The sequence below is a fragment of the Ictidomys tridecemlineatus genome, chromosome 1, assembly GCF_052094955.1.
Source record: "Ictidomys tridecemlineatus isolate mIctTri1 chromosome 1, mIctTri1.hap1, whole genome shotgun sequence".
Lineage (NCBI taxonomy): Eukaryota > Metazoa > Chordata > Mammalia > Rodentia > Sciuridae > Ictidomys > Ictidomys tridecemlineatus.
In genome coordinates, this window is record NC_135477.1 from 52,226,949 (window position 1) to 52,242,502 (window position 15,554).

General features: G+C 55.2%; 1 protein-coding gene across 3 annotated transcripts in view; it reads right to left on the reverse strand.

Annotated features, from left to right (window-relative positions):
* The window catches only part of Tspan15 (tetraspanin 15), a 40,068-nt gene extending 25,331 nt beyond the window's left edge, over window positions 1-14,737 (reverse strand). Inside the window, exon 1 of one of the 3 annotated variants that reach the window (XM_078041110.1) lies at window positions 14,491-14,734. In XM_078041110.1, the coding sequence (XP_077897236.1) occupies window positions 14,491-14,586 (96 nt within the window). In that variant the 5' untranslated portion in view covers window positions 14,587-14,734. Of the gene's footprint in view, window positions 1-14,490 lie in introns of all 3 variants that reach the window. The other 2 variants (XM_005325958.5, XM_040272155.2) reach the window with 2 other exon arrangements.
* Between the last annotated feature and the right edge of the window lie 817 nt (window positions 14,738-15,554).

Below are 15,554 nucleotides of genomic sequence, written 5' to 3' on the forward strand. Positions count from 1 at the left end.
CCGATTCCCAAGGCCACAGGGGAAAAGCAGGCAGCGTCGCTGGTCTGGACGGAGCCCTGGGCTGGACCGTGAGGGTGCCCGCCTCTGCCACCTGGACAAGCCCCTTCCCCGCGCTGCACTGGGTTGGGGAGTCGCGCACGTCAGCTGGCTGAGGCAGCGCAGTCCTGATTTCCATCTGGCCCAGGGATGTCGCAGTTCTGCATGAACAAAGAACCCCGAAAGGGGGCAGAGACGCCCCCACTCCCCCAGCCTCGATCATCAGGCACACACTGCCAGCACTTTGTCCCACAACAGCCCCAGAAGAAAGACCACTGTCATACAGCCAAAGGGGGCTCAACCAACCTCCAAAGCCCAACTCAAAGTCCTCCTCCCCCAGGAAGACTTCCTGGGTCACCCCTGTGATAAGGGCCTCCCTCCACTTCTTTATACTTAAGACACCAACCAGAAGAACCACTCACTGGGGTGATATTTAAGGAGTTAACCAGGCCTGGGGAACAGCTCATTCAGATATTTATTACCTACTGCCTGCAGGGCGTGGCGGCAGGACCCAGCACACACATGCAAATATGACCTCACAGCTAACACAGGAGGCTGTCCCGGAAGCTGGAGGGAAGTTTGGTAACTTACCGCCCAGACCACACTGCTGCCACAGAAGCCACAGGGAAACGGATGACTAAGCCCGGTCACCATGGCTCAATGAACCAAGACGCCCCTGAAGCAAGATGTCACACCAGAGCCCCTAGGACCCGACGGGAGCTCCTTATTTTGCTCCCCCAGTAATCTCGCGGTATTTTTGTAACTCAAACACTTCAAGACCCAACCAGACACCAGAAACCGTTTCCCCTTTAGAGACCTCTTGGTCCACACCTCATTCAAGGTGGACCTGTTCTGAATTCCAAGCCACACTCACTGACCCAACTGACATTAAGCACCTACGAGAGACCAGGCACTGGAAACGGACTGGTGAGACCTAGTTCCTGTCCTCAAGGAGCCCAGCCCGGCAAGAGGCAGCAGCACACCAAGAGACGTGGCAGAAACTCTGGGGCAGATGCCAAAAAGGGTATCCGGAAGGGACAGAGGAGGAGATGCTAAGTCAGACGGGCAGGATCTGGGAAGGCTTCCTGGAGGAGGAGGAGGTACTTGAACTGACTCCATTTAATGGACACGCAGGAATTGCTCGAGTGCACAAGGGACAAGGAGCCCCAGGTGCACATGGAGGTGCCACGGGGACAGATCGCAGGACTGGGGCCAAGGACAGACAGGAGGAGAGAGAGGAGGGGGCCCGGGAGGCTCTCGGAAGCCACCGGAGCCTGGTTTCATGGGTTAAGCCAAGAAGTTAGTTCATTCTTTCAACATCTGTTCACGGAGCACTTATTAGGCACCAGCCTTCTTGGAAGCCAGGGGTTCTCAAAGTTTGTGGTCTCAGAATTCCTTTCCGCCCCTCAAAAATCTTGAGGCCTCTAGAGCTTTCCTCCTCCATGGATGACGTCAGTTAAAACTGAGAGTGTTTTAAATATTTATCAACTTATTTAAAATGGTGATAGATTGACCTGTGAACATCCACGGCATATTTTTCAGAAATATTTTTTCCAGAAAAAAAAAATGAATGAGGAGAGTCGCACGGACTTTGCATTTTTGCAGGTATTAACGTGTGGCTAAGGGGACAACAGATTCTCATATCTGCTCCTGGTTCTGTCTATCGTCACACCAGCCGAGTGCCCTGAAATGCCCCACCAGGTGCCCCGAGGGAAGGAGAAGGGGGCTTCTTAGTATTCCCATGGAGGTGGTTTGACCTCATGGCCCCTGAAAGGGACCCCAGACCTTCTTGGAACCACTTTGAGGACACACCAAGGCACAATCCAAGGAAAAACCCCCACTTTCTTTCCTTCCCCTTCTCCATAAGTCTGAATTTGCTTTTCAATAAAAAGATAAGAACACAAGCGGGATCCAAGGCCCGCGCTGCCCAAGAGGAGGCCCGTGCCCGGCCTGAGCTGGCCTCTGGCTGCTGCTCCAGGCCCCGAAGGCAGCCGACAGGAGAACCTCCGGGCCACAGCCGGGGCCTGAGGGTCTTCCAGCCCAGAGTCATGCCGACCCAGGTATTCACTAACTGCTAACTGGCGCTAAACACAGGCTGGAACAAGAACCCAACTATTATACATAAGTGAACCTACTGAAAAACAGGACGCCCAGGGCTTCGGAACACGCTCTTTGTGCAAGAGACCTGGAGGGGAAGAGGACGGCTTGGCGCCTTAAATCTTTCTTCTCCTGCTTTAGAAAATCAGGACCAGAGAAGATAAACACCACAAAGCCACCTGACAGCGAAACCCCAGTGCTAAGAGGAGGGAAGGTCACAGTGTGCCCTCCCTGAGGGGGGCTGGCGTGACCCAATAATAAGTTCTCACTAGCTAAGGCACTCGCCCCTCGGGAGCTGTGTGACGCTGGATATCCTATATCCCTCTCTGAGCACGGTTTCTCTCTATTATAAAACAAGAATAGAACGGTCACTGAGAAGATCCCCAGAGAGAGCCAAGCTCCTTGGTAAACTGTAAAGGACTGTGACACACCATGAGCATCACCATTCTTTCTTTCAAAGTCGGCAAAGTACAGGCTGTGTTGGGACTGAACACATCACAGTGCTGAAGTCCCCGGAAAAGAGCAAGGAGCAGCCACCTGGGATCTGCATGCCTCCAAAGCTCCGGCCCTTCTCTTCCCACGATGGTCAGCCTCTGGTCAACACAGGGGGATTTCCTGGCTGAGAAGTCAAGTTCAATGCCATCCACTTGATATTTTTCTTTAAACCAACCGTCTTTTCCTCTGAAAATAAATTGGGTCCTGACCTAACCTCATCAGCACCTGTGCTGTCACAGACCTGAGGCACTAAGTCTTCAGAGACGTCACACTGAATACAGACACGCTGGACATTTCTAACGCTGCCCCATGGACCACCGAATGTCCGTGGACCCCCAGGAGTACGCACATGCATCCTGACATGGCCCAACCCCCAATTGTTCAGATGGGAATCTGAAGCCCAGAGAGAGACTGTCACTCCCACAAGGTCACACAGCGAATTAGCCCTCGGTCAGCAGCTGTGACCCAGTTCTTCCGGCTCCCAGGCCAATGCTCGTTCCTCTGCAAGCTGCCCCCCGCCCCCCAATCAGGAGCAAAGTTCTCACGCCCTGGCACATCCTCTCCAAAAAAAGAAAAAGAAAAAATTTTTCTGAAGGACAGAGAAGCCAGCTCTGTTTCTGCCTCCCTGCAGCCCTGGAGGGTCTGAGGAGACCAGGGCCCAGAGCCTTCGACCCTAGAGGTCTGCGTGCTCCCTCCCCCTGCCCCCCCCCCACAGGGTGCCCATCAGCCCTCTTCCTGGGGGAGCCCCGAGGACCAGGCTTCACTCCCGCGCCCTTGCTCCTCCAGCAGAGCCTCTGGGAGAACTGGAGGCACCCAGATGTCAGAAATGTGTGACCAGCGACTGAACAATGAGCAAAACCCCAATCCTGCCTGTAAGAGAGAAAAGTTCCCACCAAGCACAGGTGGTGGCGCACACCTGTCATCCCAGAGGCTCGGGAGGCTGCGGCGGAAGGATCATGAGTTCAAAGCCAGCCTCAGCATCTTGGTGAGGCTCTAAGCAGCTCAGCGAGACCCTGTCTCTAAATAAACTTTTTTAAAAAGGGGCTGGGGGTGTGTCTCCGTGGTTAAGCGCCCCTGGTTTCAATCCCGGGTACTTAAAAAGAGAAAAGTTCTCCTGCAAAAGAACAGACGCCGTCTCCAGCACGTACTGGCCAGTCCCTGAACTCTCCGCGCCTCCTTGCTCAGTAGCAGGACAGGGACAAGCTGCTCCCAGGCCAGAGCATCCCTAGCAAGGATGTCCACAGAGGAACCCAGCCCGAAGCGCGCACGGGAAGGGTGCACGTGAGCTCAGAAAGACAAAGGAAGAGGATGTGGGGGGCAGGCCCCGGGCAGAGAGAGGGCAGCACAGGGGGATTTCCTGGCCGGGAAGTCAAGTCCACGTGAGGCCAGCAGCAGAGGAGAGCTCAGTGGAGAAGGAAGACAGCAGGACACAGACCAGAAGCGGGCCCCGGCCCACCTTGACGACTCCAGCCCTCGTTGCGTTTCTGCTCTGACCACAAACCCCTCCCCTGCCCCTTGGGGATGTAAAGAGTCATGTGGCCACGGCTGTCCCTGGGAGAGCCCTGAGCCCAGCTCTGACCAAGTGTCCCCACCAGGGCCACCTGGGAGCTGCTGGCCCGACCCACCCAACATGTCCAGATCACCTAAGTCTGCAGGTTCACCGCTCGGACTCAGCCAGCTTCTCAAGGGACAGGGACAAATCCGGCTCGTCTGTCCCCACAGCCACCATCACAGGGCCTGGCAAACAGCAACCCCCGGGGGGTCAGAGGCTGAGCAGAACCGAGCAGGGGATGAGCTGGGTCCTGCTGCCTGGGCTCCGGCCCTGCAGTGAGCACTCTCCCTCTCTCTGACAGTCCCACGTCAGGCATCTGTCCCCAGGCACGGCAGCAGTCCCCTTTGCAGAGTGGACACCCACATCCTGGCTGGAGGGGACAAAACCAGGGGCCCGGGGCACTGCGGAGTACCCACGGGGCCTCGGGGGGCTGGAGGTTGTCCTCGGCCAGCATTCTAGAACCTGGGGCACTGCCGTGTGGCCTAAGGCTCAGTGTCCTCCTTTCTGTGAGAAAGGGGTAGACCAGATGCCCGGTACGGCCCCTGGACACTCAGCTCAACTGGAAGTCCAGTGCACACGCTGACCCCCACCCCACCCCGCTTCCCCCCCAGAAGGTCACATGCGAATCCCAAATACTGAATAGCCCTGTGAGCACGCAGCTGAGCTGCTTCCAGAACCAGGAAGTCCTTCCTGAGGAGAGTCGGCCCCATTCCCTTCCCCGGTTCTGACGCTCTGTCTCCCGTGTTCCTCCAGAGGGGACACCAGGAAACTGCTGCACCACGACTCCCCGACCTGGGTGAGGGCCTGTGCAGGGCGCTGCAGCCCCTCCCCTGCCACCTCCGCTGTCCCCGACACCCCCCCTCTCTGCCCTCTCCTTCCCTGGGTGTCAGTCCAGGAGGGGGAGGGCCCAGGGCCTGCTCAGTTGTGCCCCTCTCTAGGAAGGCCACCTGCTGAAGCAGAAAGAGCTTGGGACAGGCTCCCTGGCCCACCTGGGGGACCTGGAACAACAGATATTTTCCTCCCTCAACTTGGGGGTCCGAGGAGCAGCAGCCTCTTTGAGCTCCTGGGGGCTCCTGGCAATCCCAGCTTGTGTGCCCCTGCCCACGGGTGGCCATCCCCAGCGTGTGTCTGCATCTCTGCTGTCCCTCTCAAATAGCCCCCTGCCCTTCTCTCACAAAGGCACTTGTCACTGGATTGGGGCATGCCCAGGAGGGCCATGATGAAATCTCAGTGCCCTGAACTTCGTTGTGCGTGCAAAGACCCCCCCCCTCCTTTTTATATTTTTAGTTGTTTATAGTTGACCTTTGTTTTATTTATTCTATTTATGTGGTGCTGAGGATCAAACCCAGTGCCTCACACATACTAGGCAAGGGCTCTGCCACTGAGCCACAACTCCAGCCCTGCAAAGACCCTTTATCCAAACGAGGTCACATGCACAGATTCAGTGACATTGGCAGGTCACCATTCAACTGCTACAGAGCTCAGGAGTCAGAAAGCAAGTCCTCATCCCTGCTAGAACCCAAGGAAGGTCCTCACACTCGCTCGCCGGGCATCTCCACATCTGGAAAAGGAGGCGGGGCCCCGCCGCACCTCTCCTGGGTGGTCAGAACGGCAGCTGGTGGGCACTTGTGAGATCAGCTGGGCTTCCCCGTGGGACGCCCTTGAATCAGTAGCTGTCAAATGGGAGACCTGATTTAAGGGGGGAAATGACCTCAGATCACCCCCAAAGTTTGTGACTGGAATCTGAGGCTCTAGAACCGTCTCCAAGTTACAAACTGCAGAGAAACGTTTCCTTTAGAGCACATAATAGGTTGTCCCAAAGGGAACCAAAAGGAATGCCAACTGCTAGAAGTCACAGGGCCCCCCCACTTCCGTCCCCAGGACCTATCCAGGTTCCCTGGGGGAGACGCCCCATCACCCAGAGCCTCCCACGTCCCTGGGCTGGGGGTCCCCACACTTCTGTGCCAGCCTTCCTCACCCACACTGAGCCCATCAGCCCCTACTCCCCCGTCACCCCCTCTCCACCCCCTCTAGAATGCTCTTTCCCCTTCTGGGCCTCTACCAACCACACACACCAACTCTCCCTGCACAGAGAGACTGTCCACATCACCAGGGAAGTCAGCACTCCAGATCCCGCTCCAGAGAAAGCCAGTCCCACCAGAACTCGCTCCTGGAGGCCATGGTGGGCTGTGAGGGCCACTCCAGCCACACATTAGAACTACCTGGGGAAGCTACGCAATGACAGGTGTGTGGGCCTCGCCACAGCCCACTGAATCGGAGCTCTGAGGGCCAGGAGTGGACACGTGGCCTTGCGGAACCCTCCCTCCCATCCTAGGAGACCTCCAGGTGTGGAGCTCACCCCACTGGCCGACCAGGTGCTACCTTCTGAGCTCAGGAAGAGACCCAGCCTCAGAACCTGTACCAGCCTCAGACGCCTGCACCCACCCACTGCACCCGGGGGACTGTCTCAGTCTGCAGCAGCAGGGGTTGGCCCCAGCCCATGGGCAGCCACAGTTCCCATCCTGCACAGAAATGCCCCCCGACCACAGCCACCTCCAAGGGCTCCCCACGCTGGGCCTGGCACAGGAGAAACTGGGTGCAGCCAACCCGCTGACAGGGGACAGGAGCTGTGTGACCATCTGCAGAGGGACTTGCAGCTGCCCTGGGAGGTGGCAGTTGCCCTCTCCCAGACAGGAGGCGGGAGGGCTGCAAACACAGCGGCCAAGGCTGTTCCCTTCCACGCTCCAGGGAAATATCTGTCTCCTTGCGAGCCAAGATGCAAGGGCCTTCCCTGGTGAGAAAGCTCCTTTTGGGAAAAAAATTAAACAAAACTCAGGCACCATTTTCAGGGTGAAAGAGCTCACACCTCACAGACACAGGCAGATGGTGGCCTCAACAAGTCATTTCCCCTATGGGGGCCTCAGTCTCCACATCTGTAAGATGGGACAAGACTTCCGGTCCTGCCCAGCTCCGGGGATTGTTTTGAGGATCCAAAGAGGTAAAGCAAAGCCTCGTGACATCAGGTGCCGGGGGGTGGCTGCTCCCAGTATCTGTGAGACCGATGGCCAAGGACTCTCGAGGCCCTGCCCATCCACGCCTCACCCCTGGGGAAGCACAATGGTTATCCCTTCCAACAGAAAAGGAAACTGAGGCAAGAGAGTTGTCCTCACCTGTCCCTGGTCACAGAGCCAACGGACTCTGCTCATCTACCAATAAGTGCCCCTTCTCCCAACCGGGTGTCTAACAGAGCGGGCCTCCTGGCCTGGCCTGCCTCAGCCTGCGCCCCAGCTCCCGCTCGGGCTCACCCCCCTCCGCGTCCTCCGGCAGCCACGTGGAGCAGCCCAGCTCAGCCTCTGCCGCTGACACCCACTTCCCCTCCTCTATGTGGGGAGACCACACCTGAGACTGCTCCCTCTCACCTCTTCTGGCCCCAGAGGCCTCGCCTGGAGCCAAACAGATGCACCACATCCACGGCCACCTGACGGCACCCTTTGCGCAGCACAGACCCTGGCCCCAGGCTCCCATAAGGGCTTCTTGCAGCCCCACTGCTCTGGGTGCTGGGACCAGCTCTCACGTCCTTGCCTGGACCCGGCTGCCTGGCCCACAACCAGTCCAGGGCGGAAAGGGCAGGAACAGACCAACCCCTGGGAAAGCCATGTGCACCAGGGGTCAGAGCTCAGCTTACAGACCCACCACCACCATCTGCTCTAGGCAGACGGCAACCCCAGGAGGAGGCAGCCTCCTCTGGCAGAACTGACTCCAGAGTCCCCAGCCCCCTAAGCCATGCAAGGTACCCCAGAAAGTCTCCATCCTCCCGGGGCATGGGGTCTGGGACCTTCGCTCTCATAGGAGTCTCCCCATAACCTGCTGGGGTGTCCACAGATGAGGGGCTATCAAGCACAGAGAGGTGATCCTTTACCCAGGGTCACACAGAAGAGCTGACACTGGGTCTAGGTCTCCAGATGGCCCTGCCACCAGTCATGATAACTAAACCTCTACTTTCAGTTGCTTAGACTCCAACTCCTCATACATATGATTGGGTCTCAGCCACGCTCTCCACCCACATCTTGGTCCCTCTTAGGGCTCCCCTTCTGTTTCAGGTTTGCTCGCCTATGTGCCTCAGGGCCTTTGCACTTACTGTCCCCTCTGCCTGGGATGTGCTCTACAAGCCTTTTACCATGGCTGGCTCCTTCTCATTCTTTGAGCCTCAGCTGAGATGTCAGCTCCTCATTAAGGCCTTCCTTGACCATATCATCTACAGCAGGAACCCCCAGCCCTCCCCACTGACACCCTGACTCCCTCCTCAGCAAGGATGTTTGTTTTCTGCTTTGTCGGCAGCCTCTCTGGTTCACAGTATTTTCCTGCACCTACCACAGTGCATACAACAGGTATCATGTAACTATTTGTCCACTGAATGAATAAGCAACTGAATTGTCCCCACCCACCCAGAAAGAATGGCTGCCTTAGACTGGACCCTCCTGTCTCCTAGCAAGATATCAGTTCAACCCCACTCACACCCGTTCACATGTCTGGGAATGGCCCTCCGTCCCGGTTCACCCAGATGACATCGTTCCCTGCCAGTGGAGCCGACTGGTACAGACATCTCACGATCAGGCCCTTATCTGCTTGCCTCAGAGCCCCACCCAGGGTGGCACTGTGAGTCACGTAGAGAGAAAAGTCGGGGTAGGCAGGCAGCTGGTTATACCTGCTTCTCCAGGAACCAAAAGCCAAAGGTCCAGGGTCCAGTCCTGCAGGTTGAAGCAGTGTCCCCCAGGAGGGGCCACCCACAGAACCTAGACTGAGTGGGGGGATTCTCTTGGGGTCATGCTTTGGCCTTCTGTACGAGGAGGGCACTGGGGGGCTTTCCAACACGCCCTGTAGGAAGACAGGACTGCTCTGTGCTCAGGTCCAAGGTCAGCCCCAGGCTGTGAGGCCATCCCCATCCCACAGCCCACTGGGCAGGCTGACCACTCTCCAAAGTGAACGCTGCCCACTTCCGACAGCAGCTTCCCGATTTCCCCTTTGAAGTACCTGCCTGGCACAGAGGACGCCCTGCCCAAGAACCGAAAAACAACGTAAGGAGATAAAACCTCTACCTAGACGCACAGAGAGACCCGGGTGGGTGTCCACTAACAAATCACCGCAGCTCCCTTGGGGGCAGAACTGGAGGGGACTTCTAGGGTCCCCACGGTGCTTTGCCAAGTGGCTGGAACTCGGTTTTTAACCAGGTACCCGTATTATTTTTCACCAAAACAACAAAGCTCTTTTTCCAAGAGCTGGAAACGGAATCCACATTCTTTTCTGTCTGTCGTCACCTGGTCCCACACAGGGGGAGGCCAGGGACCTGGTTCCTCTCCAAAGGCCACCTCTGACCCTCTCCTGCTCCCTGGAAGATGAGCTGGGGGCCTAGAAAGGTCACTTTTACATGTGAATCCATTTAACCTTCTGGCAGGTTCTAACATCCACAGGTTACGGAGGCCCAGGGAGTGAGGGCCTCATCCATTTGACCTGTGCGTGCCAGTTAGGATGTGGGACCCGGGCAGCCTGGGACAGAGGCCACCCTCTAACCCCGGCACCACAGGGAAGTACAGAACTCATGGGCCAAGCTCCACCGAACCCCTCCATCCCCGGAAGGAGGCCAGAGAGAGCTCACGTTGCCTCTGGCGCTCATTTCCGCTGCCACCTGTCCACGCGCACTTCCTCCCCACTCCCCGGCCCCCTGGGCTCTTTTCTCCCTCATCAGGCAACACTCCAGCCCTGACTCCCTTACCCAGCTGGAAACCCTGCCCCATTGTCACGGCAACTAGAGAGCCAGTGGCTGCACGGTCTGCCCAGCCCACTCTGCTCACCCGACTACCAGGGCTGCCCGGCAAGCCAGCCTCTGCCCCAGGCCCCACCTGCCCTGTAGCACAGCTGGGACTCAACCTCAACGGCCCTCGTGCAACAAGCATTCCCTGAGCACCTACTGTGTGCCCAGCCCCAAGCCCAGCATTCAGAGGAAGACTCAAATGAGCCACACCCCTGACCTCCAGGAGCCCACAGTCCAGCAAGGAAAAGCAGCCATGTAAGCAGATCTCTCGAATACCCCGGGCAGAGCTGGGAGAACTGGCCTGCAGAGGAAAAGAGATCTGGGGGGCTCAAGCCAGCTGCCCTAGAGACCCGAAACACATTGGGTCTCTCAGCCCCCTCTGCAAACAAGAGCACAACCCCCCCCCCCCCCCCGTGCAAAACCAAAGATCACTGTAGGTGGCTCTGGGTCTCACTGTTCATATTGACTCAAAGGCCTGAACTTCTCTTTGGAGTCAATTCCCTTCTGACCCCTCCAATCACATGAGTCTCAGTCTAAAGTTCAAGCTGCTAAAGTACCTGCCAACCTGCCTGTTGAAAAGAGAGGGGGACCCCAGCACCCACAACACATAGCTAGTATTTCATAAAGTTGTCTCATTATCCCTGTATTTTATTTTAACCATTATCTGTTATCTATGTTGAGGGGGACAGGTTTTCCATTAGTAGAAAAGATACAGCACCCCTTTAAATTTGAAGTCAGTTTCAAGAAATATATGAAGTAAATATTACAATTGGCATCACGTCTCTTAAGGGAAATTTAACAACATTAAAATCAAGGGCTGGGCTGGGTGCATGGCACACATCTGTCATCCCAGTGGCTTGGGATGCTGAGGCAGGAAGATTGCGAGTTCAAAGCCAGCCTCAGCAACTTAGAGAGGCCCTAAGCAACTCAGCAAGACTCTGTTTCTAAATAAAATATTAAAAAGGCTGGGGATGTGGCTCTGTGGTTAAGCATCCCTAGGTTAAATCTTTAATACAAAAAAAAAAAAATCAAGGGCTGGGGTGTGACTCAGTGGTAGAGCGCTTGCCTAGAATGCTCAAGGTCCTGGGTTCCATCCCCAGCCTTGCAAAATAGAAAAGAAAAATGTAAATACCCACGCAAAACCAGGCAACCCTATTCTACCTCGCCAGAGGTTCCCGTGGTGACTGACTGTCCCTGCAGGGAACGCGAGGGAAAAGACTGAAGGGAGCAGGAGGGACCCTCCGTTTTCCTCTGTTCCATTGGTCGGCACTGGAGTGGACGTATGGTGCCCAGCTCCCACTTTTCAAGAACTCATCCAGCCGCGCATGGCTGTGTTAGCTGATTAGCTCATCCTCATTAGCCAACAACTCCACTTCTAGAAATCACCCTGCAGACAGGCACACACACACACACACACATACACACACACACACAAAAAAAAATAACCCACAGTATCACCTGCCTGCTCCCACGAAAGATTAGAACAACCTCAGAATTCCCTAGCGGGTCCTGTTCAAATAAATTCTGGCATAGCCTGGAGTGACATCTGTGTAGCCATGAAGAATGAGGCAGCCCCTGGCAGGTCTCCAAACTTTCCAAGGATTTAAGTGAAAAAGTAAGGGGCCATACATGGTTCTGGGTACAGTGTTGCCTTATGTGGGAAAAAAAAATATATATATATATATATAAAATATACACATACTATATATATATTATTTTGTATATACTATTTATATTATTTTGTAGGCAAGGATGTTTGTGCCTACAGCATCCTTTGCCTAGGACACCTCAGTCAATGATATCACAAGAACCTGTGGCGAGGGTCCCTCTGGACGGGGTAAGCTAGGAGAGAAGAAGGGAGGTTGTTACTAATGCTTTTCTGCTTTCAAATTTTGCACAAAGGGCAGGGGATCACTTCCTGTCAAAAATAATTTTTAAGGGGAGTCTTACAGAAGGTGCATGGCTACACGGTAAATTTTAGGGTCCCAACCCCAGGCCTAAAGACAGAAAACGTTAGCACTCTGGGCTTATAAAGCAAATAACCCTTGCCCCACCCTCCTCTCACAGAGGGTTGGAACCAAGATAATGGGCTTTCCTGCAAATGGTTTCCAATTAACAGCAGACTCCGTCCAGGACAAATTACTTAACTCAGATCGTGAGTCTCTGCCCTGCAGTCAAACTCTGGCACCTGGAGCTACCCGGGCAGAGCCAGCAGGTGTCTGAGTTCTTGGCAACGGTGGTAAGATTATTAAGCAGAAATACTTCCAGGGACAGCAGTAAAGCAACCTCAGGTGGCCAGAAGTAGGCTTCCAAGTTCTGAGTTCTGCCTGGCCTCAAGCAAAGCAAAGCAAGGGCCAAGGGGTGGGCTTCTCTGGGGGCTGCAAAGGACAATGACAGAACAAGTCCTTGAAATTTGCAATTGCATAATTTGCCCTTGTATAGTACTTTTCTCTCACTACATTATTAATCCAGTGGGTTGCTGTGCAAGGCAGGGGATCACTTATCCATTCCACAGATGAGAAAACAGAGGCATGGGGAGGTGAAGAGACGGCCAGGAGAAGGAGTAAATCCTCTCTATCAGCCTTGGCCTTTGCTTTCAACTGCAGAAAGAAAGAAGAGTTCTAAGCTAGACAAGGTGGGCAAAGAATCCCTGGGGACTTACAGGACACATAAGACCATCTAATGCAGCAGTTTTGTGTGTGTGTTTTACATTTTAGTTGTAAATAGACACAATACCTTTATTTTATTTGTTCATTTATTTTTATGCGGTGCTGGGAACCGAACCCAGTGCCTCCCACATGATAGGCAAGTGCTCTACCACTGAGCCACAACCCCAGCCCCTAATGCAGCAGTTTTTAATCTGGACTGCCTACTAAAATTACCTGGAGCCTAAGTAAATTTAAATAAATAAACTTTGCCAGGGCTCAGGAATCTGTAGTGTTTTTAAAAATGCTTTAGTTGAGAGCTGGGGGTGTTGCTCAGTGGTAGAGCACTTGCCTAGCTTGTGCACAGCCCTGGGTTCTGTCCCACACTGCAAAAACAAACTCTGGTTGGTTCTGATGCAACATTGGCTGAGAGCCACTGAATTACAGCTCAAATCACCCATCCCAACCCCACAACTGCTTCTCTGTCGCCTCTGCCCTGGTCCTTGCCCTATCCTTTAGCCCCAAAACATACTATGCATCTCTCTGTCACTGTCCTAGAGCCAGGAAATTGGACTGGAAGCTGGCCTGAGGCTAGAATTTTCTACATGGAAAAATTAATGAACAGTTTTGAGACCCAAAACAGAGGAGGGATTTGCCTAAGATATCCCAGTAGGTCAGTTATAGAGTAGGACTAGAATCATGATGTGGGTTCCCACCCACAAAGGGGTCCCATCAAAAGTCCTGATAGCAAATGCAACAGCTTCTGTCAGCAGAAAAGGTTCAGTGAGAGGCTGGGGGTGAAACCAGGAGAGAGTGTTTCAGAGGGGCACAGGGTGTCTGCCCTTGTGGCAGAGCAGAGACAGGGGAGCTATTCTAGAGGGGCAGGGGTAGGGCCAGCCTGTAGAAAAGTATCCTGATTTCTTCACTAAGGCCCAGGTCGTCTGAAAATGCCCTTATAAAAACCAGGCTCTTAGGGAGCTTACCCCACTGTATGTCCAGATTCCCTGCCCAGAATAATGGCTCCTGCTTCTTGAACTCTGCACTGATCTCCATGCTAAGTACTGACATTTCACTTAATCTCCACCTGCATCCTAAAAGGTGAAAATAATTACTGCCTCCATCTGCAGATGAGGAAACTGTGGCCCAGAATAACTTCCCCAAGATCACTCAGCTAGAAAGTGATAGCGACAAGATTCAAAGCCTAGTTCGTGTCCAACTACTGCCATTCTGCTCCTCAACAAGGCAGCAGAGGAGGGAAAGCCCAGTGACAGTGGAAACAGTAACTGAGCATGTGGGAGCCCAAGAGACCTCGTCCACTGTAATCCTCCACTCCGGGCGGAAGCACGTGCATCCTCCTTCCACCCAACAAGCCACCAAGATGCAGAGGGGGAAGTGCCTTGACCTGGGGTACAGGCAAGTAATTGCGGGGACCAGACCCAGAATCCAAGTGACTCCAATCACAAAGACTAACCACTTCTTCACCCGCTGATCCGGAGGCAAACTCTTAACACCCTACAGGCGTGGTGGGCGCGGCCAACAACGTAACCACCGCCTACCAGCCTGCCAGCTGATGCGCAGAGGGCTCGGGTGGCAGACTCTACCACCATTCAGGTAACAGTTGCTCTTGGTCGGCAAACTGGCACTAATATTCCAGTTGAAGCAGCTGAAATTAGGGCTGAACTGGAGCGGGCAGAATTTCCCGGTTCCAGGGAGAGTCTGGCGAGAAGCCAGAAGGCGCTCCCCGCGCTCTCCCCGGAGCAGCTGAATCAGGAAACAACTCCCGGCCCCGCGTGGGAGCTGTCGAGGGAGTGCGGACCCCCACCCCGCTCGGCCCGGACCCCACTGGGAGCACTCACCCAGAACACCGTCGAGTAGATGATGAGCGAGAACTTAAGCCAGAGATAGGAGAAGCGCGCGCAGTAGCGCACCTGCTCCGAGTCCCCGCGGGGCATCCTGGCGGGTCCCCGTGCAGGGATTCGGGGATTCGGAGCTTCGGGGACTCAGGGTTCGGGCTCCGTTCCTTGGCCACTGCTCCAGGCTCCACCTGCGGCTACCCGGCGGCCCGCCCAGTTACCAGCGCTCTCTTCCGGACTGACAGGGGCGCGCCGCAATCACTGCCCCCGCCGGGGAGCCAGCGGCCCTGGCGGCCAATGGGAGAGAGGCGGCGGCCCAGCCTCGGGGAGGTGACGGGCCGGGGGCGGGGCTGCGGCTCGAGATTGGGGTAGACAGAGCAAGAGGAGGGGGCCGGGTTTGCAATTGAGCGGGCATTCAGCTCTGGCAGTGCCTATTTTCCAAGCGTAAAGTGGGGCGTGGGAGAGAGTGAACTAGAAGCGCGCTAGAGAGAGCGCGAGCTTGCTGCACCCGGGGCTTGGAAAACACGCATTCGGAGGCGGGATGCATAGCTTTGTGTGCAGCTGAAGACTGGGAGTTTGATCTCTAGGCCCCACCACCTCCCTCCCCACACACACACACACACACACACACACACACACGCGCGCGCGCGCGCACGGGAATGGGGGATTGGGGAGAAGTGAATTGAAAGGGCAGGAATTACCTTCCAAGGTGCTAAACGTGCAAATAGGCCAGACTCAGTGGCACACGCTTGTAATACCAACTAGGGAGGCTGAGGCAGGAAGATCACAAATTCAAGGCCAGTCTGAGCAATTTCATGAGACCCTGTCTCAAAATAAAAAGGACAGGCGTGGGGGTGTCGCTCAGTGGTACAGCACCCCTGGATTCAATCCCAGTATGGATGGGGGAAGAGGGAGTGCAAATGCTTGTCCTAGAGGTGAATGGAGTAAGGAAGGGGAGCAGTCCAGGATGGGGCTCAGGGACCCCCATAGAGCTGCAGTCTCCTGGAACAGATCTGCTCCTGGCCTTTCCCCAACTGACCATGGAAATTCCCCTTTTGGGCGCCTGG